Source organism: Hipposideros armiger, unplaced genomic scaffold (genome assembly GCF_001890085.2).
Source record: "Hipposideros armiger isolate ML-2016 unplaced genomic scaffold, ASM189008v1 scaffold_33, whole genome shotgun sequence".
Classification (NCBI taxonomy): domain Eukaryota; kingdom Metazoa; phylum Chordata; class Mammalia; order Chiroptera; family Hipposideridae; genus Hipposideros; species Hipposideros armiger.
In genome coordinates this window covers 339,779-365,452 of record NW_017731383.1, presented here as the reverse complement: position 1 = coordinate 365,452, position 25,674 = coordinate 339,779, and the positions used below count along the sequence as shown (strand labels likewise).

The 25,674-nt window shown below is 52.2% G+C and overlaps 1 protein-coding gene across 1 annotated transcript in view; it reads right to left on the bottom strand.

Moving 5' to 3' along the window:
• Positions 1 to 16,249: 16,249 nt before the first annotated feature.
• The window catches only part of DNAAF5 (dynein axonemal assembly factor 5), a 33,872-nt gene continuing 24,447 nt past the window's right edge, over positions 16,250 to 25,674 (bottom strand). The window contains exons 10-13 of the mRNA XM_019637415.1: positions 22,517 to 22,667; positions 21,706 to 21,862; positions 20,084 to 20,275; positions 16,250 to 17,291 (exon numbers count right to left, since the gene is read on the bottom strand). Of these exons, the coding sequence (XP_019492960.1) occupies positions 17,155 to 17,291; positions 20,084 to 20,275; positions 21,706 to 21,862; positions 22,517 to 22,667 (637 nt within the window). The 3' untranslated portion in view covers positions 16,250 to 17,154. The remainder of the gene's footprint in view (positions 17,292 to 20,083; positions 20,276 to 21,705; positions 21,863 to 22,516; positions 22,668 to 25,674) is intronic.

Below are 25,674 nucleotides of genomic sequence, written 5' to 3'. Positions count from 1 at the left end.
GTGGACACACAATAGACAGATGGACACACAATAGGAAGGTGATGCCCAGAGCTAAAGCTCCCTGTCCTTTCTCAACCCACAGTGCCTCCTTTCAACAGGAGGCCGGTGGTGGCTTTCCAGCCTAGTGCATCCTGCACACGAGCAGGCATCCGGGAAGAGGGACACCCAGCCATGATGTCCCAGACACGCAGAGCACAGGAGCCCCGCGTGCTTCCCTCCACATTAGGTTAGGATGGGGCCCCTGGTACCGATGGGTCTACATCATCCCCCGCAGCAAGGACAGGCTGGGAATCAGGGCTGGGAATCGAAGTGATGCCCTTCCGGCTCCTCCCTGGTCCTCCCTACGGGGACACACAGTGAACGCCTGCAGCAACAGCCCGAGGGCACCGCTCAGGAGGAGGGTTTCTCAGCCACAGGAACAGCACGTTTCCAACCTCAGGGAAATACCAATTATCTTTATAATAAATGTTTGACTTAATGTATATTATTATTATGTTATAATATATTCAAACCATTTATTAAAACATGACTAAATGTATATTACGAGTACAAACAACACAATTGTATCCTACAGATATCTACATGTATCACACAGATAAATTGGGCTCGATTTATTTATATATCATATAAACAAACTATTCATTTATAGCGACACAAATTCCAGAGTCACTGAAGAGGACACCAAATTTCAGTCCAGGCAGACAGGACACACTCGGCTCTACAGGGAAAGACTTTTACACGCCTCTGCCCTTGGGCCTGGAATAAACCAATGGTATGAAGGATGGACAATCACACACTGTGTCTTCTTCCCCAGAGGGTTAATGGGAAGAGGCACCCAGCTCAGAGTCAGCCGGCTGGAGCTGTGTGACACTGACCACTGTGGAGCCTCTCGGAGCCCCAACTGCCTCCCTGTGAAACAGGATGACTGACATCGGCCTCGCAGCGCCCTGGTGAGAACCGGAGCCGCTTCTGCAGGGCCCAGTGCTCCGGAAGCACTCAGTAAGTGTCATGTGTTGTCACACAGCGATGACAGCATGCAGCCCGGCCTTCAACTATGCCATGGAACTAAGGGAGGACAGTAGGGTCAGTTCTGGGAACTCAGAGCACTGTGGTCTGGGGATAGCAGGGAGCTGGCCTACGGGCAGGGGGTCGCTTGCCTCCAGAACCCCAATGCTCTGCGGGCTCCCTTATGCTCCCACACAGCAGGCCACGTGATACGGCTGTCACCCGCATGAAGACCAGGGCTCTCTGTGCAGCTTTGGGCCAGACAGGCGGTTCCTCCCACCTCACCTGCCTGGGCAGCAGGACGGGCTGCCTCCCCGTAGCTCCCTCTCAGTCCTGCGGAAGCCTCCTCAGAGGCCATCCATGGCACCACTCTCGCTGAATCAGGAAAGGCTTGTAATGAGGAGAAACAGCCGCGTAAACTCCCTTGTCACACACTGGGGACTGTGCCGTGTGCTGCAAACATTGCTTTGTTCTCTGGATTTTTGAAATTGAAGTATAATTTACGTACAATAGTATTCACCCTTTTAAAGTGCATGGTTCAGTGTTTTTGACAAATACATACAGTTGTGTAAGTGCCACCACAATCAAAATATAAAACACTTCCGTCAGCCCCCCAAATCCCGTCAGCCCCCAAATCCCGTCAGCACCTTGGCACTGGTTGCCCTCTCCCCGCCCCACACCCCAGTCTGTTTCCCGCTCCCGATGCTTTCCCTTTTCCAGAAGGTCCTACACAGGGTGGGCGTTGAGCCTGGCCCTTGTACCCAGCAGGTGGCTTTGAGGGACACCCGTGTTGCTGCCCCTGGTTGTTCCTTTTTATAACTGAGTAGGCTCCTTCGTCTATGTCCACACATTGTTCACCTGTTCACTGGCTCAGGGATCGAAAAACGTTTCTCTGTAAATGGCCCAGAGGACATATAGTTTAGGTTTTCAGGCCATGGTGGTACCACCACAGACACCACGTAAGTGAGTGCACATGCCTGCGTCTCAATAAAACTTTATTTACACAATCAGGCAGCTGGCTGGACAGGCCTGTGGACCAGAGTTTGCAGACCCTGCCCTGGTTGGACATGTGGGTTATTTCCAGTTTGGGCTGTTATGAAAATAAGCCTCTATAAGCGTTCCCCAGCCAGGTTATTGTGTGGACATTTCTCTTAGATACAGCTTCTTGGTTTTGTTATCTATTCCTTACTTTTCTCTCAAGAATAGTTTGGGTATATGAATTTTGACTTCTTTTTAGAGCATTAGCTTTGATGGTCTTTAAATTGCTGTTAAAACCTTACACTCAATTGTTAAACAAAAATTTTAACTTCCACGGCTGTAAGTCTTTTTAAAAGGAAGCGTTTATTTGGCCCTCGCTGGCAGAAGAGTGGTCCCAGGGCTGGGAGCCTGAGCTGCCGGCAGCGCGGCTGAGTGGCAAGGCCAGCCACCTTGTCCCGCGTCCTGCCAGCTGGTGTGTTTCTACACCAGGTAGGGGAGAAGGATGGCACCCCTCTGAAAGGGTTCACACGAGCCACCGACGCAGGCTGGGAAGGTGGAGGGGCCGGTTCCAGGAGTCGAGAAAGCTCACGTGGAAGCAAGCAGCCAGGCTGCTGTCTGTCTGGGGTCATCGTAGAAACAGACCCCGAGTTAACCCCAAATGCAGCAGACACACAGGAGCCTGCGCAGGCTTCCGTGGGAGCTGGTCCACAGCTAGTGACAGGTAACTGCTCCCTGAGAACACCTCAGAGGTGTTTTCTTCTCTCCATCTATTGCTTAAACCATCAAATCTATTTGGGGGACGATTCTGACAGGCGCTTGTGCCAGCTGTGCACCCAGAGCCCACTGCCCGGGTCTCTCACTTGAGAAGGTGGACACTGGCTCTGTGCTTCTGGCTGGATGCTGGGTGACACGCTGAACGTCCAAAGTGTCTGCCCGAGGTCCCCACCTTCTCATGGCTGCAGTGTCGCTGTTTCACACTCAGGGGAACTGAGGCTGGAGTCGCAGACGAGGGCTCCCAGGAGTGCTGTTTTCTGGGTGAGCTCACACCTCAACTGGGCAGCAGCCTCTGTCCCTCAGCTGTAAACAGAGCTGGCTCCTGAGACGGGCAAGAGGGACGGGCTCAGAAACCTGAGCCCAGGCTGTGCCTCTAGGTCAGGGTGTGGGCGTGAATCAGAGGCAGGGCCGGTGGACAGCCCGTGGCTCCTCAGAGGCGCCAGAAATCCATTCCTGGTCAGGCAGCAGTCTGGCTTGTCCAGTGCTGGGTCTTTGTCCTGGTTCCTTCTTTGGCTGGTGGTGGGGGGGGGCATCCCCAAAGGAAACGTCGGTTTCTGTGGCCAGCGGGCGGCAGTGGCCAAGTCCTGGTGTGGTTTTTCGGAGCGTGACTAGGGAGTGGTAGAAGGACCATGATGGAGGGCTGGCGCGATCCTGCTCTGGCCGCTTTCCCACAGTCCTGGACCCAAGCCCGCTACGGGTGTGTATTTGACCCCCGTTTTGTGGGGCATCTGGAGGCAGCGTCCCCAGGCTCTTCCTGTGCATGAGACCTTTCTGCTGCTGGTAAAATCCACCTGCCTGGGGCTTTAACCTGTTCAAAGGGAAAAGGGCAGCTTGAAGTAGTGGCCCAGGAGTCAGAGGGGTGAGAAAGCAGGCTGCTCCTCCATGTGGGCCAGGGAGGCGGCTCCAGGGCGAGGCCACCAGCTGCGAGGCCGCCTGGCCCGGGCCTGGGAACGGCAGGAGGAGAAACTGAAAGCCCACGGGGCCTGGGAAGCAGGTGAGTTTCCAGGAAAAGCTGCATTGGGGGTCTTGAGCCGGGACTTAAGGAGACTGGGGTGCTGATGACAAAAGTGGCTGTCATTATAGCAGCCGTTCTTTAAGATTTTATTATTTTTTCATTTCACCAGCAATACAGATGTGGTATAGAAGAAAACTTGAAAAAAAATAGTATAGAGAGGGGAAAACCTAATACCACTTTAAAATATCGCTATAGTGACTGAACCAAAAAAATGACCACCTAGTTTAGAGAATTGTCTGATATGCTTCTTTTCAAACACAGTGGAACTCCACCATCCGTTTTCTTCATGTCCTGCCTTTTTCACCGTGTGAACAAATTTTCCTCGTATTCCTTTGTGGCTGCAGGTGAACGAGCCCCATGTTGTCTCGGGTTCTCACTGTGAACAGAGCTCTAGAAATACCCCTGAGTATCGCCTCTGCTCTCTGCCCTTCTAGGTCCTCAAAACACGTCCCTGGGTGTAGAATTGCAGGGCCAAAGGGGAGGGATGTGTTTGCCACGTCTGATCCAGGATGGTTGTGAGCAGAGGGCACGCACGCCCTCGGAGGGCTGCTGGGGCTGTGCCTGGGCACCTGATGCCATGGAATTAAACACTGTTACACTGAACCTCGAGGGTCGCTGGCTGAGTGGCTCCTGTGTGACTCGCCTGGTGTCTCAGGAGCCTGGCTTGGCACAACACGCAGTTGCAGTAGGTGCTCCAAGCCAAAGATGGTGGAGCCGAAGCCAACAAAAATGCCTCGCCTGCACCAAGGACCTGGCCCACTGCAGAGGCCCCTCGATTCCAGCAGGGCGGCTGTGGGGAGCAGCCCGCGCCAACGCACCGGGGTGTAGGGGCTCAGCGCCATGCAGGGCTATGCCCCCACCTGCAGGTCCACCGCTGTGCTAACAGTAACTTTGTGGAGATGACTGGGTGTGAGTTGGGTGATACCCAAAGCACGGGGGCTTTATACTGTTTTACTGTACATTTGGAAGAGACTTTAAAGTGGTTCATATACCCTGGGGATGGGGGCAGTCTGTGAAGATGATTTTTCATTTGAAACGTGCCCATGGATCACTGTAATTTGAAGAAAACGGGTCTGGGGGTGTCCAGCTGGGTCTCTGTGGAGGAACTCCTCAGGAATTCCCAGGCAGCCGGGGGCTTCCAAGCTCACAGCCCCTGTCCCCTGAAGCTTGGTCCTTCCACTGTTCTGCCCGTCGGTGAAGTCCTTTCCCACCAAATGTCAAAACAGAATGTGGGGCCCTGGCTCTGGCCAGCTGCCCTCCTGAATCAGCTCCCAGGACGGTGGCCGTCCTGTTGGGGCAGAGGCATGGTGTGGCCCCTCACAGAGGCAGCCCCATTAGACGCCTGCCCTCTTCACATAGCTGCGGGTGCACTAGGCACCTGGAACGGATGTAGGGGACCGGCTGAGTCTGTAGAGCGCCAACAGGGACACAGCCATACCAGACCTCCCCCAAAACCCTAAGAAAATACAATTATCCACATGTGTGCTATCACTTTAACATAAAAAATATAAACAGGTGTTTCTCCGAAACCATGCCTCATTCTGTGTTATCTACTATTCTGTTATATAAATGCTATTATTTAAACAAAACAACCAGAGGCCTAGCTAACCGTGTGATGAGTAGTAATGAACAGAACTCATGAGAAAAAAATAACAATATTTGCATAATATTTCTCTTCTGATACAGCAAACTGTAAAAAGGAGGAAACGGAGCCACCGCTTGAGCGGTTTGGATGTTCAAACAAGGCTAAGTAACCTTAGGACTGGGCCGAGGGCAACACTGCATCCCAAAGGGCCGTTTGCAACGACACACGAAAGCAGACAAGACGACTATGAAGGGAATTACGGACATTGTTTAGAATTAGTGTCACTGTTACGCAGTCTGCACCAGCGCAATGGTCCCCCTTCCCCGTCTCATCAGCACCCATGGCCTTTGTCTCCCACTCGCTCTGCTGGCCACCAGCGGCTCCCCCATGCCCAGCACAGGGCCTGTCCGGCACCAGGTGCTCGGCAGATTCCAGAGAGTGAGTGGGTTCGAGACCTACCAGTGCCTGGACACCCACCCCCATGAAGCGTTATGTCAGGAAAAATTTTTTTTTAAATCTACTAAAAAGCCGTACATCAGCTTTTGTCCCAACAAGCGTCAGGCTCGCTCCTCAGCCCGGTCCCTGACGAGATGCTGCAGGCGCAGGCACAGCTGCTCCGTTTCCACCAGCTACTCTCTCCTGGCAGAGAAATCTGCCAAGAGTTATATAAGATGGCCTCTTTAAGCTTTTAGTAGCTCTTCATCAGCCTTTCATACCGCCTACAGAAACCTGCCGTAGGACAAGCAACGTGAAAAACAGAGGAGAAACCTGCACTGTAGCCCAAGTCTGTGCGACCTGGGGCTGGCGAACGGGCTGCTGCCGGTCGGGCACAGCCCCTGGCTGTGAACTTGATTGTGTGACGTGCTCTCACTCATGTGTTTAAAGTTCCTTGGTGATTACATGGACTCCCATGTAAGGTGGCTGCACGTCCGTGGCACAGAGAACTGATGGGTCATTCTGGAAGGCCCTCAGCACACAGCCGGTCCTGGTGGCCAAGCGACGTCACTGTGAACTGTCCTAGCTCCTCTCAAGCTCAGATCATCATCTTCAGCAGACATGGCCCAGGATCCATGGCAGCTCCCTGGTCCAATTATCAGGCAGGCTCTCGGCAGTTAATTCACCCTGGAAGGTGCCCAGGAAGCTACTGGCACAAAGCTGGATGGCCTAGGTTATTTACTGTTTGTTTTTTATGTTAAAGTGGCTGCATTTCTGGAGCACTGCCTGTGTGGGCCCGGCTCTCTGCCCTCAGCAGCTCTCACAAAGGGGACACGGAGGCTGACAGGAGTTGCACGCTCTGCTAGGAAGTGGCAGACAAACGCTCAAAGACCCAGATCAGTGTGACGCCACAGTGAGGCTTCCGACGCTGTGCAAACTGCCACTCAACCAGTTTTTAGAAAACATGAGTATTAAAAACTTTAAAACTCATAGATCACTTTAATCCCATCACCAACAGCTAACTTCTATAAATATTTTGATGTCTATTCTGCCACTTTTCTATGTACACATGTGTATTTTTATACACGTGGATACTACATAAGCTATTTTGTATCTGTGTTCTCTACTGAACAGCACACAGCTACTCCCGCCCGAGCCCACCAAACAGGGCCTCCGAGCAGGAGGGAGAACTGACACTTTTCCTTTCTAGAGCACCTAAGGCAGCAAGGAAATGCTTAGTGCAGGAGCACAAAAAAGACAGCAGGTGGGGAGGGGAGGGCGGGCATCAGGAGATGAGAGTCCCACAAATTTCAGGAAGGAAGAAAACAGGAGGAGGTGTGGGTGCAGGAAGAAGCACCCCAGAATAGGCACTGGGGGGCTGGCGGGGGCAGGCGTGCGGGTGGGGCTGGCACGCAGGGGATTAACTACAGCCTGAGCTGGAACAACTGCTCCCTCCCACACCCAGGCCTCAGAGCAGCTGGCAGCTGGCCTGGCTCCCTTGTCCAAAGCCAGATATCTCTCCTCCAAAAAAATGGAGCAGAGGCCTGGGAGCGCTGTCATGGTGGGTTGGCTTCCAGAGAAATCCCCTCCTCAGCCTGGCATCTGGGAAGGTCTCCAGCGGCCCCTCCCTTTCCAGGCCTGACCAAACAAATCTGGACCCTGGGACTGGAAGGAGAGGGGCCTATCAAGGAAACGGAGGTCCCTGGAATAATCCAGTAAGTTCCAGCCTCACCTCGTGATGGGACAGGCTCAGGGCACACAAAAGGAACTCTCGTATAATTCATCTCGGTGGGAAAGTCAGGCGGTACAGCTGCTCTGGGAAGCTCACCAGCCGTCTGTGACACAGTTAAATGTGTGCGTAGCATGTGGCGCACCGTCCCACTCTCGGGTACGTGCCCAGGTGAAACGGAAGCATGTGTCCCCGGGGTTTACAGCAGCTTTATGCAAAGTTGAACTGGAAAAACCCGAATGCCCCTCACCTGACCAGCGGGTGAAACGTGGCACGTCCACACGATGGAACACGCCTCAGCTACAAAAACGGACGGACCACGATGCAGGCGAGGACACGGGTGCATCTCACCAACAGCTGTGGAGCACGACAGTCAGCAAGATGGCTGCAACCTGCGTGACAGAGAGCAGAGCAGTGGGGGCCAGGGCCCGGGTGTGGGAAGGAGCCCCAGAAAGCTTTTTGGAGGATGGAAATGCTCTCTATCCTGACTGTGGTGGCAAGTACACAACGGTATGTATTTGTCAAAACTCATCAAAATATACACTTAACAGGGACCATTTCATTGTATTTAAGTGAGCTCTCAAGAAAGTTCATTTAAAGACAAAGAGACTTTAAAAAGTAAATGGTGAAAATAAAAAGGTCAATAGAAAGGTTAGAGAGTAAAGCCAAATAACTATCCCAGGACATAGAAAAAATACGCAAAAAGGACAAAGGAGGAAGAGGAGACAGGTGAGGGGCGGTCCGAGCGGCGGAGGACCAGCCCAGGGTGCTGGACATCAGGGGGGTCCCAGACAGAAGAGAGAGAACGTGCTTAAAAACCAACAACATCAACATGAAAGGAGGCGAAAGGCCCCTCAAGCTCAGAGCAGGGTGCATGAAAAAAGATCCCCATCTAGCCTGGTTCGTGTGAAATTTCGGAATATTAGGGATAAAGAGAAGATTTTAAGAGTGTCTGGAGATAAAACCTGTGACTCCTACAAAGGAACGACCATCAAACTGCCAACAGCAAGATGATGACAGAACTGTGCCTTTGAAATGGGAGGGAAAACGTGGGCTCTCGACACCTACGCCCGGTTACGAGGGCAAAGCAAAGGCCTTTCAGACATGCAAAGACATCCGTTCACGAGGAGGTGGGTGCCAGGCATTGAGCAAGTGAGGAAGGACGCCAAGAACTGAGACAGCATGTGACAGAGCGCAGTGGCCCAGGCAGGAGGGCCACGCAGGGACGGCCGCAGTGCCAGGGGGCAGCAGAGGCCAGAGGGCTCTGTGACAGGCAGCTCCGGGGACGAAGGAGGGCACGCTGGACAGACGTGGCACGAGAGGTGGTTCAACGTGAGGATATGGTGAATGCTCCATATGAGAAAAAATAAAGACAAACAGAATAAATGAAATAAAAAGCTGTACCTGGCTTTATTTCGAGCAGTTTATGGAATATAATCATTTTCTTGAAGCACATTGAGCACAAAGAGAGAAAAATGCTAGTCCAACAGGCTGTTCAAGAAATAAAACACAGACAGTATCAGAAAATACTGCCGGTGGCTCTAGCCTTTGGAATCAATCTACACACAAAGCATGAAAAAGTAAGTATTTTCGATCTGTTCTACCTATAAATAGCGACTTACATGATGTACAAGCAAAAGTCGAGCTGACGGGAGTGGGGAGGTGGGTGGAAAGGGGAGAGGCAGAGGAAGGGATGGGACCCCTGCCTTCTGTGATGGGGAGAGGACAGAGATGCTGTCCCAAGCTGGCAGGACAAGGGACGGCGGTGCAAGTACTACCTGTGACGTCATGCTGTACGGTCCTCAGGGAAAACCCAAAGGAATAAATTGTAATAAGCCGAGGTGGGGGGTGAGGTGAGGGGTTCAGTCAGAATGTTGGCTCTCGCCTCACCTCATGTGGCCTGATCCTTGCCATCTGTCCAAACTCGCCTCCTGCCCATCCGCACGCGGCCTGGCCTGGCGTCCTTGCTGTCCCCCGTGCCAAGCTCATTCCACTCAGGGCATTTGTACCCTCCGCGCCAGGAGAGGCAGCCAGGGCACCCACCCTCGCCTCTCGCCCGCTCGCCCCTTCCTGAGACACACGGGTCAGCCCAGTGCTGGGCGCTCCTTGCTGGCCGGCCCAGGAGAGATGAGGTCGTCCTAGCCCACCTGAATATTGCGAAAATAGTCGAGTTCCCATACACTCTCTGCCCAGCGTCTCCTGTTAACATCTTATGTAATGATGGCAAAAATACCAAAGCTGCTGTAACGAGCTCTGCTCAGTGATGTAGAATGTCCTTGTTTGGGTTTGTGTGTTTTCCCAGGATTACACTGAGGTTATGCATTTTGGTTAGAAAACCACAGAAGTGTTCTGTCCTCGTGCATCGAATGAGAGGTGTGTGTGGTCCCTACACGTTATGTTTCGATCATTTGGCTGGAGCTGTGTTGCCTGTTTCACCATAACGAAGTCACTACTTGTCCTTTTGTAATTAATGCGTATCCTAGCGGAGGTGCTTGAAGTGACACAACAGTCTGTCTTAAAGCTTTTCCCAGGAATCGGCGCCCGTCAGTGGCATCCCACGGTCGCTTGCCACCGCTGCCACTGTGTTGTTTGCCAGATGCTGATTTTCTAGTCCGCTCACTTCTACTACGTGTTCGACGGGACGGCTCTGTCCCGGCGGCCCTGCCCCCGCGGACTTTTCCTTCCTGTGTGTCACTATGGACTCGTGGTTATTTGTGATTCTGAGTTATTTGCAGCTCGATTGTTCCAGCTGTGGCCCTGAGGCGCTCCTGCCGGTGGGCTCCTGCGTCCTTCCCGCTCGCCCCTCCTTCTCAGCACCGGGGCCGCAGGCTCATCTCGTCCCCGGCCGAGCCCTGCAGTCGGCACTTCCGTGAGAAGCCCAACAATGCGTGTTGGTGGCTGGCGGCCCCGGGCCCGAGGAGGGGAGGAGGGTGCGGGGGTCCCCCGCCGTCCCTCCGCCCGCGTCCAGCCCCGGCAACGCCCCCAGCAGCGCGGGCCCAGGGCAGATGGCGCTCGGGCGCAGGGCTGGGTCTCAGGGCGTCGCCCGCACGGGAAGCCGAGCCCTGCCCGCGCAGCTCCGCCCGGACCCCTGGGGACTGGGTGGGGGGGAGCGGATCAGACGCGACGCGAACACCCGGCGCCACCCGAGCGCAGTGCCGCGGCGCTTCTGCGCATGCCCGCCGAGGCCGCGCCGGCGCCCCCGATTGGTCGAGCCCGGGTCACGTGGCGGAGCCCTCGCCGCAAGGGCGGCTGGGAAGCGACGGTCGGGCCCTGCGCGTCCTCGAGGCGCGACTCCCGCCTGGCCCCTGGAAGTGGACGCGCCGCAGCCTCCTGGCTGCGATGACCTCGGTGGCGGCCAGGCGGGTCGCAGCCGCGGAGGCCGTGCTGGAGCGCGGGCGCCGGACGGGGCGGAGCCGGCCGGCGACGGGTGCGAGCGGGGCTCCCGAGGTGCCCAGTCGCCCAGTCGGGGCCCGCGCTGACAGGCGCTTTTCTGTGCGGTCGCAGGAGGGCATCTGTCCCTCGTACGCGAAGAGGCCAAACGCTGCGACGCGCTGACAGCGGGGGCACGGGCCCCTGGCCGGCCCAGCACGGAGGACCGCTCGGTGTGCACGGAGGCCCCCGAGTCCGGCAGCAGATGTCACACAGAGTCCGTGTGCGTCATTCCAGGACCCCGAGGGGCCCTGGGGCATCTGACTGCGGAGAGAAGCCAGCCGTGGGCTCGGTCAGAAACCCCGGGCCGCTGGCTGTAAGAAGATAAGGTTTTATCCCGCAGAGCCTATTCGCCAAGTTAGCAGTTCCTAGCCTCGGTTTTGCCATTAAATGTCATCAACGGTTCTGACGTGTATGTGCAGTGGTCACAGCCGCTCCTGACACTTCCTTTCATGATTAGGGGCGGGGTTCAGGCTACTGCGCTTCGATGAGGGGTGTTAGTTGCCGAGCTGGCATTCCACCACCAAGACCGAGGCCGCTTCTCAAGGGCAAGTGACATCTTCCCAGGAGGGTCATTTCCAGCAGCGTGTTCATCGGCCACAGTCTTGGTCAGCTGCTGCCGTGTAAGCTGCAGGACTGACGTGTGTACTTAAATTAAGACCCAAATACCTCCTGCCTGGCATAGAGCCCGCACAACTGATCCCGATGCTGACACCCTCAGCTCATACGGCTGTCATCAGGGCGCTAAAATAACGCCAGTGTTCTGCACCAGACCCGGTTCCCCTGCGTGAGTTTGAAAGGCCATTGTTCTCTCCCCACTTTACACTTCCTATTGTCACCACCTCTCTTCCCTCTGAATCTTAGCTAAAACTTCCACATTTGGAAGAATGGAACTATAAAGAAATAAAGTACAGGGTGAAACAAGCCAGCCATCAGGCCAGGAAGAGAACACCTAGACGTGACTTGTAAATAGAGTCTTCATCTACAGTTACCGTTTGTTGTCAGCCAACAATGGTACTGCCTTGTCTCTTCAAGTTACACTTTCCAACACATTAAGAAAACACTTGGGTAGACGCCTCGGAACAAATGAGCAAGTGCTTTGACCCTTGGGACAGGTTCCAGGCCTCACAGCCCTGGGGTACAAGGCCAAGGACACGCCTAGGTCGGAGGAGAGAGGCTGTGGGGTTTAGCAGGCTGCAGCCTCCCTGCTGAGACACCAGCTGGTGCCTACAACAGCACTGCCTGTAGCCTCTTAAAATGCTTTTAAAATTATAAATGACTCAAAGTCTGGAAAACAGAAAAGAAATGCTGTCCAGAGCCCACCACCCTAAGTAACATACAGTAATTGCTTCTCATGTCTAACGTCACACAGGCAATTTGTTCTTCTATGGGCTGTGCTTTTGGTGCTGTATCTAAAATATTTGCTTAATTCAAAGTTTCACTTCCTGCATTTTAAGCTCACAAAGTTATTTTCGTAAATATAATTCATTTATTTGCCCCTGCCTACACTGTGGATCAAAGGCTCCTTTTACACTTTCTTTTAAAATCTCTTTCCTGTGACCTAAGTGAAAATATGCGATCCCTCTGGGGTGAGTTGGTTGGTTTAAGATAAAACACATACTCTCAACAAAATGGGTATAGAAGGAACATATCTCAACCTAATAATGTCTATATATGACAAACCCATAGCTAACATACTCAATGGTAAAAAGCTGAAGCTTTCCCTCTAAGATTAGGGACAGCAAAAGGATGGCCACTCACCACTGTTATTCAACACTGTACTGAAGTCCTAGCCAGAGCAATCAGGCAAGAAATAAAAGGCATCCAAACTGGAAAGGAAGAAGTACAACTGTCACTCTTTGCAGATGACATGATACTAAATAGAAAAAATCCTAAAGACTCCACTAAAAAACTATTAGAATACACGAATTCAGTAAAGTTGCAGGATACAGAATCAATACAAAGAAATCTGTTGTGTTTCTATGCACACATAACAAACAGAAGGGGAAATTAAGAGGACAGTCCCACTTATAGTTGCCTCAAAAAGCTTAAAATACCTAGGAGTAATTTTAATGAAGGAGGTGAAAGGCTTGTACTTAGAAAACTATAAGACACTAAAGAAAGAAACTGAAGAAGATACAAGTAAATGGAAGGATGAACCTTGCTCATGGGTTGGAAGGATTCATATTGTTAAAATGTTAATACTCCCTAAAATAATATACAGATTTAATGCAATTCCTATCAAAACACCAAAAGCATTCTCAGAGCTAGAACTAATTCTAAAATGTATATGGAACCTCCAAAGAAGTCAAATAGCCACAGCAACATTGAGAAAGAAAGCTGGAGGTATCACACTCCCTGACTTCAAAATATACTACAAAGCTACAATAATCAAAACAGTATGATACTGGCATAAAAGCAGACACACGGATCAACTGATCAACTGAAGAGAGACAAATAAATCCTCATTTATATGGTCAATTAATCTATGACCACTTTCTTACACTATATACAAAAATAACTCAAAATGAATTAAAGACAACATACGCAGTAAACTCTTGACATTGCTATTAGCAATATAATTTTTGATATGTCTCCTCAGGCAAGGGCAACAAAAGAAAAAAACCAAACTACCCTAAACTAAAAAGTTTTTGCACAGTGAAGGGAAACCATCAACAAAACAAAAATACAACCAATACAACCTACTGAATGGGAGAAGATATTCACAAATGATACATCCAATAAGGGGTTAATATCCAAAAAATATAAAGAACTCATACAACTTAACACTAAAAAAACAATCAATTAAAAAATGCGCAGAGGACCTGAACAGACATTTCTTCAACGAGGACATACAGATGGCCAACAGACATGAAAAGATGCTCATCACTCATCATCAGGGAAATGCAAATCAAAACCACAATGGGGTACCATGTCACTCCTGTCAGAAAGACTATCATCAATAATTCAACAAACAGCAAGTGTCTGTGAGGATGTGGAGAAACGGGAACCCTCGTGCACTGCTGATGGAAGCTGTAAACTGGTGCAGCCACTATGGAAAACAGTATGGAGGTTCCTCAAGAAATTAAAAATAGAGCTACCTTATGACCCAGCAATTCCACTTCTGGGTATTTATCCAAAGAAATCCAAAACACTAATTCAAAAAGATACCTGCACCCCTAAGTTCACTGCAGCATTATTCACAATAGTCAAGACATGGAAGCAACCTGGGTGTCCATCAACAGACGACTGGATACAGAGGAGGTGGTGCATTTATACAATAGAGTGCTGCTCAGTCATAAAAAGAATGGAATCTTGCCATTTGTGACAACACGGATCGACCTAGAGAGCATCATGCTCAGTGGAATAAGACTGAGAAAGATAAATACCGTGTGATTTTACTTGTATGTAGTATCTAAAAAACCAAAACAAAATAAAATAAGCAAAACAGAAACAACCTGTGGATACAGAGAAGCTGCTGATGGTTGTGAAAATGGAGGGGGTGGGGGTGGGAATGAAAAAGAAAAAAAGAATCTGTCTTGAGAAAACCCCATAAATTCCCTTTCCTCATAGAGTTTATATTCCAGTGAGATGAGAAAGCTCCTAACAAGCAGGATAATTAAAAAATGTACGGTGTATTAGAAAGGGCCGCGGGCCGCAGAGGCAGCAGCACTCAGGACAAGAGGTTAGGCGTTCTGGGGGCGCGATGGACCCAGTAAGAAGCTGGGGGGGTCGGGGGAGAGGCACCCTGCGGGTACAGGAGGCGGAAAGCACAGCCCAACAGAAAAAACGTGCCAAGTGAAAGACGACCAAATAGAGCACGTATTGTAGAAATCCGTGTACAGGTCATTCTCAACAATGCGAGCCTCGGGAGGGACAAGCAGGCCAGTGCTGCCTGGAGACGGGGGCGTCGGGGCACCAGCGCACCCGGCAGGACGGAACCCGGCAGGACGGAACCCGGCAGGACGGAACCCGGCTTACACCTTGGCCGTGCCTGTGGCTTCGTGGTGCAAACATGTCCAAATACAAGGAACTGCCCACTGTCAGTCCGCGCAGCTCAAGCGTCGCTCCACAAAGCAGTCGAAACTGCACTGGACCGAGCCGAGGCCGCAGACCAGGCCCAGCGCGGCCGCGCCTCCCGGCGCCTCGGGCCGCGGGGCGAGCCTGTGTCCTGTCCGCAGGGCCCGTGCCGGCCGCCGCCCTTGACAGCAGGGCGTGCGAGGCGCCGAGCGAGCGGGGGGAACCGCCTCCGTCTCCACGCTGAGCGAGAAACGCCCGACACGGCGGGGCTCAGGGGCCTCCACGTCTGTGAAAAGCCGGGACCCACAGCGCTCGGCGACACGGCGGCCGGGCGACCCGCCAGGCCCCGGCCGAGGGGTGGCGGGCGCCCCGCTCTGTACACGCGCCGACACTCAGCCGCGGGCGCCGGGCGCGGGTGGGCGTCACGCGTGTAACTCACCCGTCACAGTGCCGCCGGCCGCAGGGACCGCGCCTCGGTCTCGCCTCTCCGCCACCTGGAGGCCGGCGCCGCAGACGCCCCGCGGCCCCGCTCGCCGCGCTCACACGCTCCGAAGCCCACACGCACGCGTGTTTCTATGGCAACCGGCTGGCGGCGCGCTCAGCCCAGCTCCGCCATTTACTGTCATTTCCCGGGGCACCTGGCGGCTGACCCGCGATAGAAGATGGGGCTCCTGGCGAGACGTGAGACTGTGGGGCGCAGGGCAGCCGGCCCCACGCTTTAGGGGTGTCACAATCCCCGGCGGTCGACCCCGGACCCCTCCTGGCCCGATTCGTGGCCCCGGGCTACGGCCTGGTAAGTGGCGATGCTAACGGGTGTCCAGGTGACGGGAGCGAGGCGCAGGCAGAGGGTGCAGCGCGCGAAGGCGGCTCGGGGCCCACGCGGGGTCCACGCCCGCGCGGGGCCGTCCCTGAGCGCGTCCGCAGTCCGTCCCCGTCAATCACAGACTCTGGGCTCAGGCGGCAGCCCCCGCTTCGGAGGCTTCCGAGGGGACCGTCCCCGCGGGGCCTCGGCCCAGATCCCAGCCCAACCTCCAGCCTCTCTCCCCCAAGGTGAGCCCCAGGCAGGTGGCCTCGCTGCCGGCCCTGTGACCTTCTGTGGGGGGCTCGTGCCGCCTGGTGCCCAGAGAGGCCACCAGAGCCAGCTGTGGGAGACCCTCAGGGCGGAGGCCCAGGGTTCTGAGGCTGGATTCGCGGTGAGGTTAAATCTAAGGAGAAAAAGAGCAGTTTCTAAATATGGCAATTAATTATCAACTCATATAAAGACAGGCATACAGAATAATTATAATAAATATATTTATTAAGTTTCAAACACCAAAGCATAAATGTTAATATCTGATTGTGGAAAATACATACAGCATTTTCCCCTTGTGTTAGCATATATATTTGGCTTCTGGAAATAATAAGCACTTAAAATGAAATCTTTTAGGCACTTGGGTGTAGAAAGTGCTAGAGAATAAAATACAATTTTACTTTACCATTACTTACAAGAGAGCAACCAAAATTGTATCTTATTAAATATTCTATTTCAACACTGTTAGCATTACTGACCTAAAAAAATACTGTGACCAAATATATCACATAACATTTTAAGTTCCATAACATTTTAAATGGGAAAATTTTCACTGATGATAGTTCTTAAGATTTCAAATTCCTTTTAGTCTGTTCACTGAGACAGTAAATGTCAGTAGTCAGAATCTAAAGAAAAAATGGAATTTCTTTTTAATCCCTTTGGCTTTAAAAAAAATGGTCGGGAACTCTCTTGGTGGACATTTAAGCCACACAGACCCGACAATCCACGAACCTAGCAGTGGCCTTAGGAGAGCACGCGAGAGCTGATGTGGCCGCCAGTATGCACAGCTCACAGTTTTAATTTCCAGTTAGCTGTAGATCTTTGGTGGACTTCTCAAGGAACTGTATAAAAAGACATAAAAACATAGAGCCACTCAGTGAATGTTACTTCATAAGCTGCTGAGTTTGAAAAGCTTCCCAGGAGAAAACTGGACTCTTTTCTTAGGAAATACATTCTTCTCGCTGTCAGTCGTCTTCTGAGCATCTCAGGCTGCTGACAAGAAGGTGCCCTGCTAGGAGGCTCAAAGGCTACAAATCCTGGGGGAACTGAGGAGGCGGGGGGTGAGCATGAGGTCTGCGTCGGAGCCCATCCCAGCTGCAGCCATGCAGCTCCGGTCACTGTGCAGATGCCCTGGGCTGTACGTGCTGCAGGAGCTGCTCACAGTAGGCGGGAGAGCGATGCTTGTGCATGACGGCCTCCGTCTCTGTCACCAGCAGGTCAGGGAACAGGACACTACCTGCTTTGAGGACCTCTGTAAAACAGCAAACACCCTTCAAATGCCAGAAATAAGTATTAAACCAATACGAGGCTATTGTCACCAGATGGCAAGGTCCTGGCATAAAAGCAGACACACGGGTCAGTGGAACAGACTGGAGAGGCCAGAAATTAGCCTACGCCTATAGGGTCACTTAACCTACGACAGACAATGGGGGTAAAGGCAGTCTATTCAATAAATGGTGCTGGGAAAACCAGACAGACACACACAAGAAAAATCAGACCATGTTCTTACGCCATATACAAGAATCAACTCCAAATGGATTCAAGACTTAAATGTAAGACCTGAAACCATAAAACTAGAAAAAAAACATAGGCAGTAAATGACATCACTCTTAGCAATATTGTTTTGGATATGTCTTCTCAGGCAAGGGCAACAAACAAACGAACAGAAAACAAATTGGACTACTTCAAACTAAAAAGTTTTTGCTCAGCTAGGGAAACCATCAAACAAAACAAAAATACAACCTACTGAATGGGAGAAGATACTCACAAATGATACGTCCAATAAGGGGTTAACGTCCAAAATACATAAGGAGCTCAACATACCACCAAAAAAAACAAACAATCTGATTAAAAAGTGGGCAGTGTATTAACCAATGTCACCCCAATACATTTAATTTTTAAAAAATGGCAGAGGACTTGAACAGACACTTCTCCAAAGAGGACATACAGATGGCCAATAGACATATGAAAAGATGCTCAAAGTCACTAATCATCAGAGAAATGCAAATTAAAACCACAATAAGATATCACCTCACAGCTGTCAGAACGGCCATCATCAATAAATCAACAACTATTGGTGAGGATGTGAAGAAAAGGGAACCCTCGTGCACTGCAGGTGGCACTGGTGCAGCCACTATGGAAAACAGTATGGAGGTTCCTCAAGAAATTAAAAATAGAACTACCTTAGGACCCAGCAATTCCACTTCTGGATATTTATCCGAGGAAATCAAAAACACTAATTCAAAAAGATACCTGCACCCCTAAGTTCACTGCAGCATTATTCACAATAGTCAAGACATGGAAGCAACCTGGGTGTCCATCAACAGACGACTGGATACAGAGGAGGTGGTGCATTTATACAATAGAGTGCTGCTCAGTCATAAAAAGAATGGAATCTTGACATCTACAACAGCATGGATGTACCTAGGGGGTATTGTGCTCAGTGAAATAGGTCAGAGAAAGACAAGTACCATATGATCTCACTTATCTGTAGAATATAAAGAACAAAACAAACAAACAAACAAAACAGAGCCAGACTCACAGACACAGAACAAACTGATGGTTGCCAGCTGGGTGGGGGTTGGGAGGCTGGGTGTAAAAGGGGAGGGTTAGAAGGCACGATTGGCAGTTACAAAAGAGTCACGGAATGTAAGTACAGCCTAGAGAAAATAGTCAATGATACTGTACTAACTAAACATGGTGGCCAGCGGGTACCAGACTAATGGGGGGATCACTCTCTAGGCTCCGTAAATGTGTAACCCTACACTGTACACCTGGAACTGATGTAACACTGAATGTCAGCTGTGACTGAAAACTAAAAAGCGACACCCACTGGGACTGCTGCCGCGTTAGACTTGGCCTACTATCTGTTTCCTGCTTGTCCCTGTTTCTGTTTCCTCTTCCTTCTTTCTTGACTTCTGGGTTATTTGAATATTTTTAGAATTCTACTCTAATTAAAATCTACCTGTTGGCATTTTCCTTGTACTTTGCATCACACTCTCAGTGGCGTCTCCAGGGCTTTCTGCAGATGCACCGCGCTTCCCAGTGCTCACTGAGCCCGACCTGTAACTGCTGTGTGGAAAGGGAGTTCAGCGTGGTGACAAAGGGCACTGGCGAGACGGGGACACGGAGTCGCTAGGAGGGGGTGCGGCATCATGAGGCTGAGTTGCTGCTGAGCCAGAAACACCTTGACTCAAAAGAATGAGCAGGTGACAAACGACTGACCAAGTCAGGTATGCAGACTTGGGAACTCGGCCAAACATATTCTTGAAAATGAGTGAAGTGGCAGTATTTGTGGCCAGTGATAACATTTAAGCTTTCAAGCAGAAATTACAACCACAGAAACCTCGTTTCTGCCACCATAAGCCTGCCTGCTTTCCAAAGCTTTTCTTCCCAAGACTTCTCTAAGCTCGATGCTAACAAATGTGACACGTCAACACTCAGAAGAGATGCACAACTCAATGGTGACACCTTCCGAGTGGCCAGAGCAGGGTGCTACCAAAGCACACATGGAAGTGACAGTGGCCTCAGAGTCTCCCTCCGGGTAAGCGGCCGGGGCCAGGATCGGAGAACCCCCTCCTCTGAAGCAGCCAGGAAATGTTTCTCGCACTCCCATCTGCGAGGCCAGGGCTTCCACGTACTTCAAACGAAACAACACCTATGACGAATGACCGACACAGATGCAGACAAGACAATCTCACTGCCTCGTACCAGGCTGGACATTAAAGAGATCTGCAAACGTGTACAACAGTGATACCCTTCTTGCTCATTATTTTGTTTTGGAAAATGTATCTTTGACAGACATATGCTATTAATGATAATATGGAATGGGCTTCCGCTTTCAACACAGGGATGAATACGTTAAACCAGCTCTGGTTTAGTTTCTGTTAAGGGCTGTCACCCACAGAGACCATGCTCTCGGGGTGTCCTGGGCCTGGAGCCCTAAGGTCTCCACCGCCCCGCCAGCGGCGTCCCCTGCAGCCGACTGTGGAGATGGTGCTGACACATGCACACAGGTGTCAGTCAGAGCGCACGGACGCTCACCCAAGACCGCGTCCTGGACAGTGCTCTCGGCGTCATCCAGGTACACGAGCAGCTCCCTGTACAGGTGCTGAATGTCACTCTGGGACTGAGACTTCCCGGCATCCTTTCTGATACACTGCAGCCAGGCGACCAAGGCAGAGGCAGCCGCTAGCCTCACGTCATTGGAAACGTCATCCAGGCGTTTTAACAGTTCTGGAAGGAGGGGCAGGACGGCAGTGAGGCAGATGGGCCAGTGCAAGTGCTGCCCGGGTCCCAGGAGCCCACACCCGGTCCCCCACTCCGGCCGAAGGGTGGACGTTGTGGACACAGAGTGCAGGAGTGACCGGCCCCGAGCTCGTCCACCCCTTTCCCCTCACCAACAAGGCGGCCCCATGATGCTCCGTTCAAAGCCCGTTGCCTGTGAGCCTCACGCCTGGCCGCCCCCCCGAAAGCACACAGCACAGGAGGGATGTCTGCTGACCCTGCCCTCTGTGGGCTCTGAGGGACAAGCTGAGGGCCCGGTGACATGACATGCTGCCAGCTGAGTCAGTTCTGTTTCTGCTGAGCCTCCAGGACCAGACCATTCTGCTGCTGAAAACAGAATCATCTTCCCCAATGGGTACAATCTCTTACGTTAATGGTAAGACTTGTATCAAGGATCTGCTTTTCTTACATAATCTCTGAGAAATCTCTGGCCCCCACACCGGTGCTTTCTGGAGACTCAGCAGATGACAGGCTGGGTACCCAGTGCGGTGGGAGGGGACGCGCAGATGGCCATCTCCCAGCTCACAGATTCACAGTTGTCTACGGCTTATCCAGGGCACCGAGTGTGAAATTTCAGGAATTACTTTCCACTTCCAGGAGTTCTTAAATCCGTCTTTTAAAATGACTAAGTCCCTGTGGCCTACACAGCACAGACGACGACGAAAGCCGGCTTACGGAATGGCAGGTCGCAGCCCTGTGCTCCGGGCCTCTGCCCGCCACCAGCCACACCCAGCCGCTCTCTTGGGGTCCGCGTACACATGCCCACGTGCCTGCCCGCAGCTTCTGGTGGGTTCTTTCCCCACAGTCCGGTCTTCAATCCCATCTACCTTTTTGATTCTCAACTTGGCTTTTAATGGATGCTATTCATTTAGCTTCTCGAGGACCTTATACACTGTGTCAGTTACGCCTCGCCCTGGCATTGGGTACCTGCTCTCCTCCCCCGTGCCAGCTCGCCACGTGTGGGAACCTGTGTTCACAGGCCATCCGCGGTCACCCTTCCTCTCGGTGGGGCCGGCTTCTGCACCTGGACTCATCTGGTGCTTGGGCTCCAGAGGCAGTGAGGCCGCGGGTCTCCAGGTGGCACACAGCCTGGCCCAGGCCTGGGTTCACACCGCGGGCGCCCCGTCACACTACGGCCGAACCCCGGCTGCTGTGGGAACCTGAGCTTTTGCTGGTCCCTGCGCCCCCCATTCTGGTCCACAGATCTGTCTTGTTCCTTGTGCTCTGTCGGTTACTCACTGATATTTTATGTGTCATTGCCATGTTTGGACTCAGTACCAACTTAGCCAGAAGTCAAAGTAGCATTTTCTATTTCTCCAATATAAGGAACACTGTCAAACAAATATACACATATGCTTTGGAAAAAGGAAATATCCTACCAGGATAAATCTTGGTGAATTTATCTGGATCAATCGCACCACCAGAGGCTTCTAAAAATACGCTAATGATTCGGCATGAGGTCAGTCGAGTCGTCTGAGAATCTTCCTCCAGGGTGGTCAGAACTTGGGGCATCAGCGTCCTCTGCACGTCCTGTATCTGCAACCAGCACAAACACGGGGTGTGATGCACTCGCCGTGCCTGCGCCTTACACCCCCCGCCCCACCCCGGTAACTACAGACTTGGTTTGGGTACAAATACAAACACAATGGACTCGGAATGCTATTTTGAAATCTGTACGTAAGAAGCGGACTTGAAGCTCAATTTTACAGTCTAGATAATTTGAACCATTTCTGTTTAACGTGGTCAGTTGATTTTTAAGAAGCCCATTATTCATAAAGTCTGACAGGAGGTGAGCCCCTGGTGAGATGTTTTCACAATGTGAAGGCACAAGCACAGTAAAACAATGTTTTAATACTCTCCTCTCAATTGTTTCATTAATTTCCCTGTTAGCTGGAGAGAGGAATAAAAATAATGCAGAAAGCCCACACCAGCCAAGTTAGTTAGGCTCCTGCGATTAAATTCTTTGTCTTGTAAAGAGTAACATTCAATATATAAACCTCAGAAATCCCCCAAGATGACCACAGGAAGCTTCCCACTGACTCCGGCCAGGCTCTTGCCCTCGGGTCCCCAGGCTCCCTTCCCTCCATGTGTTTTAGAAACTGGCGTTTTGCTGCCGGGCTTTGAGAAGGGCCGGCAGCCGGGGCGCAGCCCATCCCACCCTGCACGGGCCCAGGACGCCCGGGGCCCCACCTGTGTGGCCGACAGGACCTCGCTGCTGATGAGCGCCCAAAGGCAGGACACAGCTGCCGTGCGGATGGCTGCGGCTGTCCTCCCCGCGTGCCACTGCAGATTGGGGACCAAGATGTCCATTATCACGGTGTCAAGGTAGCTGTGAAACTGCCTGGAAAGGAAGCACCAGAAAGCAGGTGAGGACGGCAGACAGGCTCTCCCTGAAGGAGACGAACTGGGCTGAGGGGACGTGGGCCCCCAACAAGACAGCCCTCCGCTCCCCTCGGGGAGGAGGCTGTCACGGGCCAGGGCTCCGGCTGGCCTCTCTGGGACCAGCCATGGGTCAGTCCTGAGCTCCAGAGAACCTGGGGGCCCAAGCATGTTCTTCCAGCCTCCTTCCCACTTTGCCGTGGAGGGGCTTCACCTGTCCTTCCAGCTCTGAGGAGGGAGCAGGAGCTGCATGCACCTGAGCACACGTCACAGGAGCATCTACCAGGCCACGTGTGTGACCTTAGACACGCCTAACAGGCCCTCTGGCTACAGTCCTGTCCACCTCACCAAGGACACCGCAGGTCAGCCCCAGGGGCCTTGAGTGCAACCACATGGGGAGACATGGACGTCCCCGCTGACTCTTAGCTCAGTGGTCACCAGCCATGTCCATGTCCCATCAAGACAAAAATCTAAACCAAACCAGAACCCGGGCTGTCATGTCTCCACTTGCTGGTGGTTCGGTATGCAGGGCCCGGTTCTGAGCACCCCACTAAACGCTGCCCAGAGACCAGCCTCTGCATTCCTGCCAAGTCCCACTGCACCTGCAGGCCTCTGCTCACAGATCAAAACGTACTTTGTGAAATAAGTAATCCACTTTATTCCCAGCTGATTTGTTCCCAGCATTACCACAAGCTATCCCAAAGGAGGCTCAGGCAGAGAGTGGGGCCTGCAGGGGTGTGGGCACGTGGGACCAGCAGGGGGCGCCCATGGGCCCACCTGGAAAGTGCACTTGGTTCAGGATGATTTACACATCCTCATTAGGTTCTCCAGGTGCTTTCATTTTAAAACAAAGAGCTGTTGTTTCCTGCACAGTGATTTACAAGCAAATCCTCTGGAAAGAGCCCTGCGCTCTGCCATCCGAAGTGGGCCATTAACGTGGCTGGAAGAGCCAAGCGCTGGCCTTCAGATGCAGGCAGGGGCTGCGTCCTGCATCCAACGCCAGAATGAACTGCCATCCGAAGCATCAGCACGTCAGGGAGTATAAGCACTTGACTTTAAAAAAAAGAGCTGCCACGCACAGGAAGAGGCAGCCCGTGCACAGCTCGGCCCCTAAGACAAGGAAGCAGGCGGAGCTCCCCCACAGGCAGCCGAGCACACGCCTGCCAGGGGCCTTGCTCTGACCTGAGATGTCCGGGGACAAGGGCAGAACAGGCAAGCGTCCCTGCAAAACTGCAGAAAGTCAGGGCGCTGGCCTCTGAGGGCCTCAGGGCTGGGGCCAGAGGGCTCAGAGCTCTCAGTCTGGGGCACTCTGCTGAAGGAGCACCCCTGTTCATAAAGAGAACCACTCCCAACCTAGGGGGCGATCCTCCAAAGAGGGCCATCCTCAAGCTGAGGCCCCCAACATCTTTGCTGTTTCTTCAGAGCTTGTCGTATATTAACGAGGCCCGTGGAAGCCTTTACAACTGCTGTGTCCAAGGTGGAAACTCCCGATGGCAGAAGCCAGCCCCTCCCCGGGGACCTGTCCTGCCCGTCCACCCTCAGAGCAGGACCCACACACCATGTGGGTGCCTGAAAGTGCCTGCCCACCCAGTGGACAGATTCCCTTTCGACTGCTCCTGTCTCAGCAGTCAACGACGTACAGTAAGTCCCCAACTTACGAACGAGTTCCGTTCCAGGAGAATGTTCATAAGTCCGACAAAGTGAGTCTTATACACCTTTGATGCAAATATACAATGGAAAGCCAGTGGTTGAACGACTCATGTTATAAGAGCGAGCGACGCCTACCATCTTTTCGCCTCGGTCCAATCTCTCAATTATTTTCACTTTTGTTTCCATGGTTATTGCTTTGCGCTTCCTAGCAGTCCCCTCCACGTCACCACTGCTTTTCCTCTTGCTTCCGGACATCCTGGGCTTGATTGAGCACTGCACTACTGTTCACTATTGCACTGTACAGTGAGCACACAGCAGCACAGCTGTGACAACGTCCGGCAGACACGGGAGCTACTTCCGCGATTTGTTCTCATCTATGAATGTTCGTAATGCGAGGTCCGTTCGTATCTGTGTAAGTTCGCAACTCGAATGTCTATAAGTTGGGGACTTAACGTATTTCATATCCTACCACTTGATAACCCTAAAACTCAGAACCAGGTAGATGCTATTTTGGTTAATTTTCTCTGTGAAAATAGCTAATACTTCCACCTACGTAACTGTAAATTGAACAACTTTCTTCTCCTGATCCTGAGTCTTTCCAGGAGGTCTCCAAGTGCAGGTTCTTTTGGGAGCTTGGTAGAAACTCGGACACTGTGTTGAGTAGAGTTACTGTCCACAGGGACACGGCTGAGCCAGGCTCAGGGAGCCGGCCGGCTGGCGAGGATCTGCCTATTGACAGCACAGCTGCTGGGGCTGCACTCGGCATCTGCTTATGGTCCCTTCGAAGCCGGGAGGCTGTTGCAGCCCAGCAGGAATTTCTGCAAATATGGTGTCTGGCTAGAGGCGCAACAGCAGAGGGATCAGGGCAACATTCAGAGAAGAAGAGCCTGAACAACCCAATTATTTCTGTGGAAGCAGTCACCGCAGGTCAATGACAATGCAGGACTCTGGATAGATCTGTTCCCTTTGGGGTCAGGTCCCCAAACAGCTCATGGCATCTCACTGAGGCGGGACGAGGCCAGCTCTGCCCCACAGCAAGACCCGAGTCACTCAGGTCGGGGTGTTGCTGTGGGCGGCGTGTCCCCAGGGCTCTGCACCAGCCTGGACCGGTCAGTATTTACCTCAGGCTGCTTGCTCCTTCTCCTTTACTTCAAAGCCATCAAGTCCGAGGAATGCTACCTAAAAGCACTTGCTACCGCTTTAACTATCAGTGGTAAGTCAATCAATTCTGTTAGGTTTGAAAGGTACGAAAAGGCTTTTAAAACTGGGAACAGCTAATATATAAACCATTAATAGTTAATGTTCCCTAAAATGTTTTC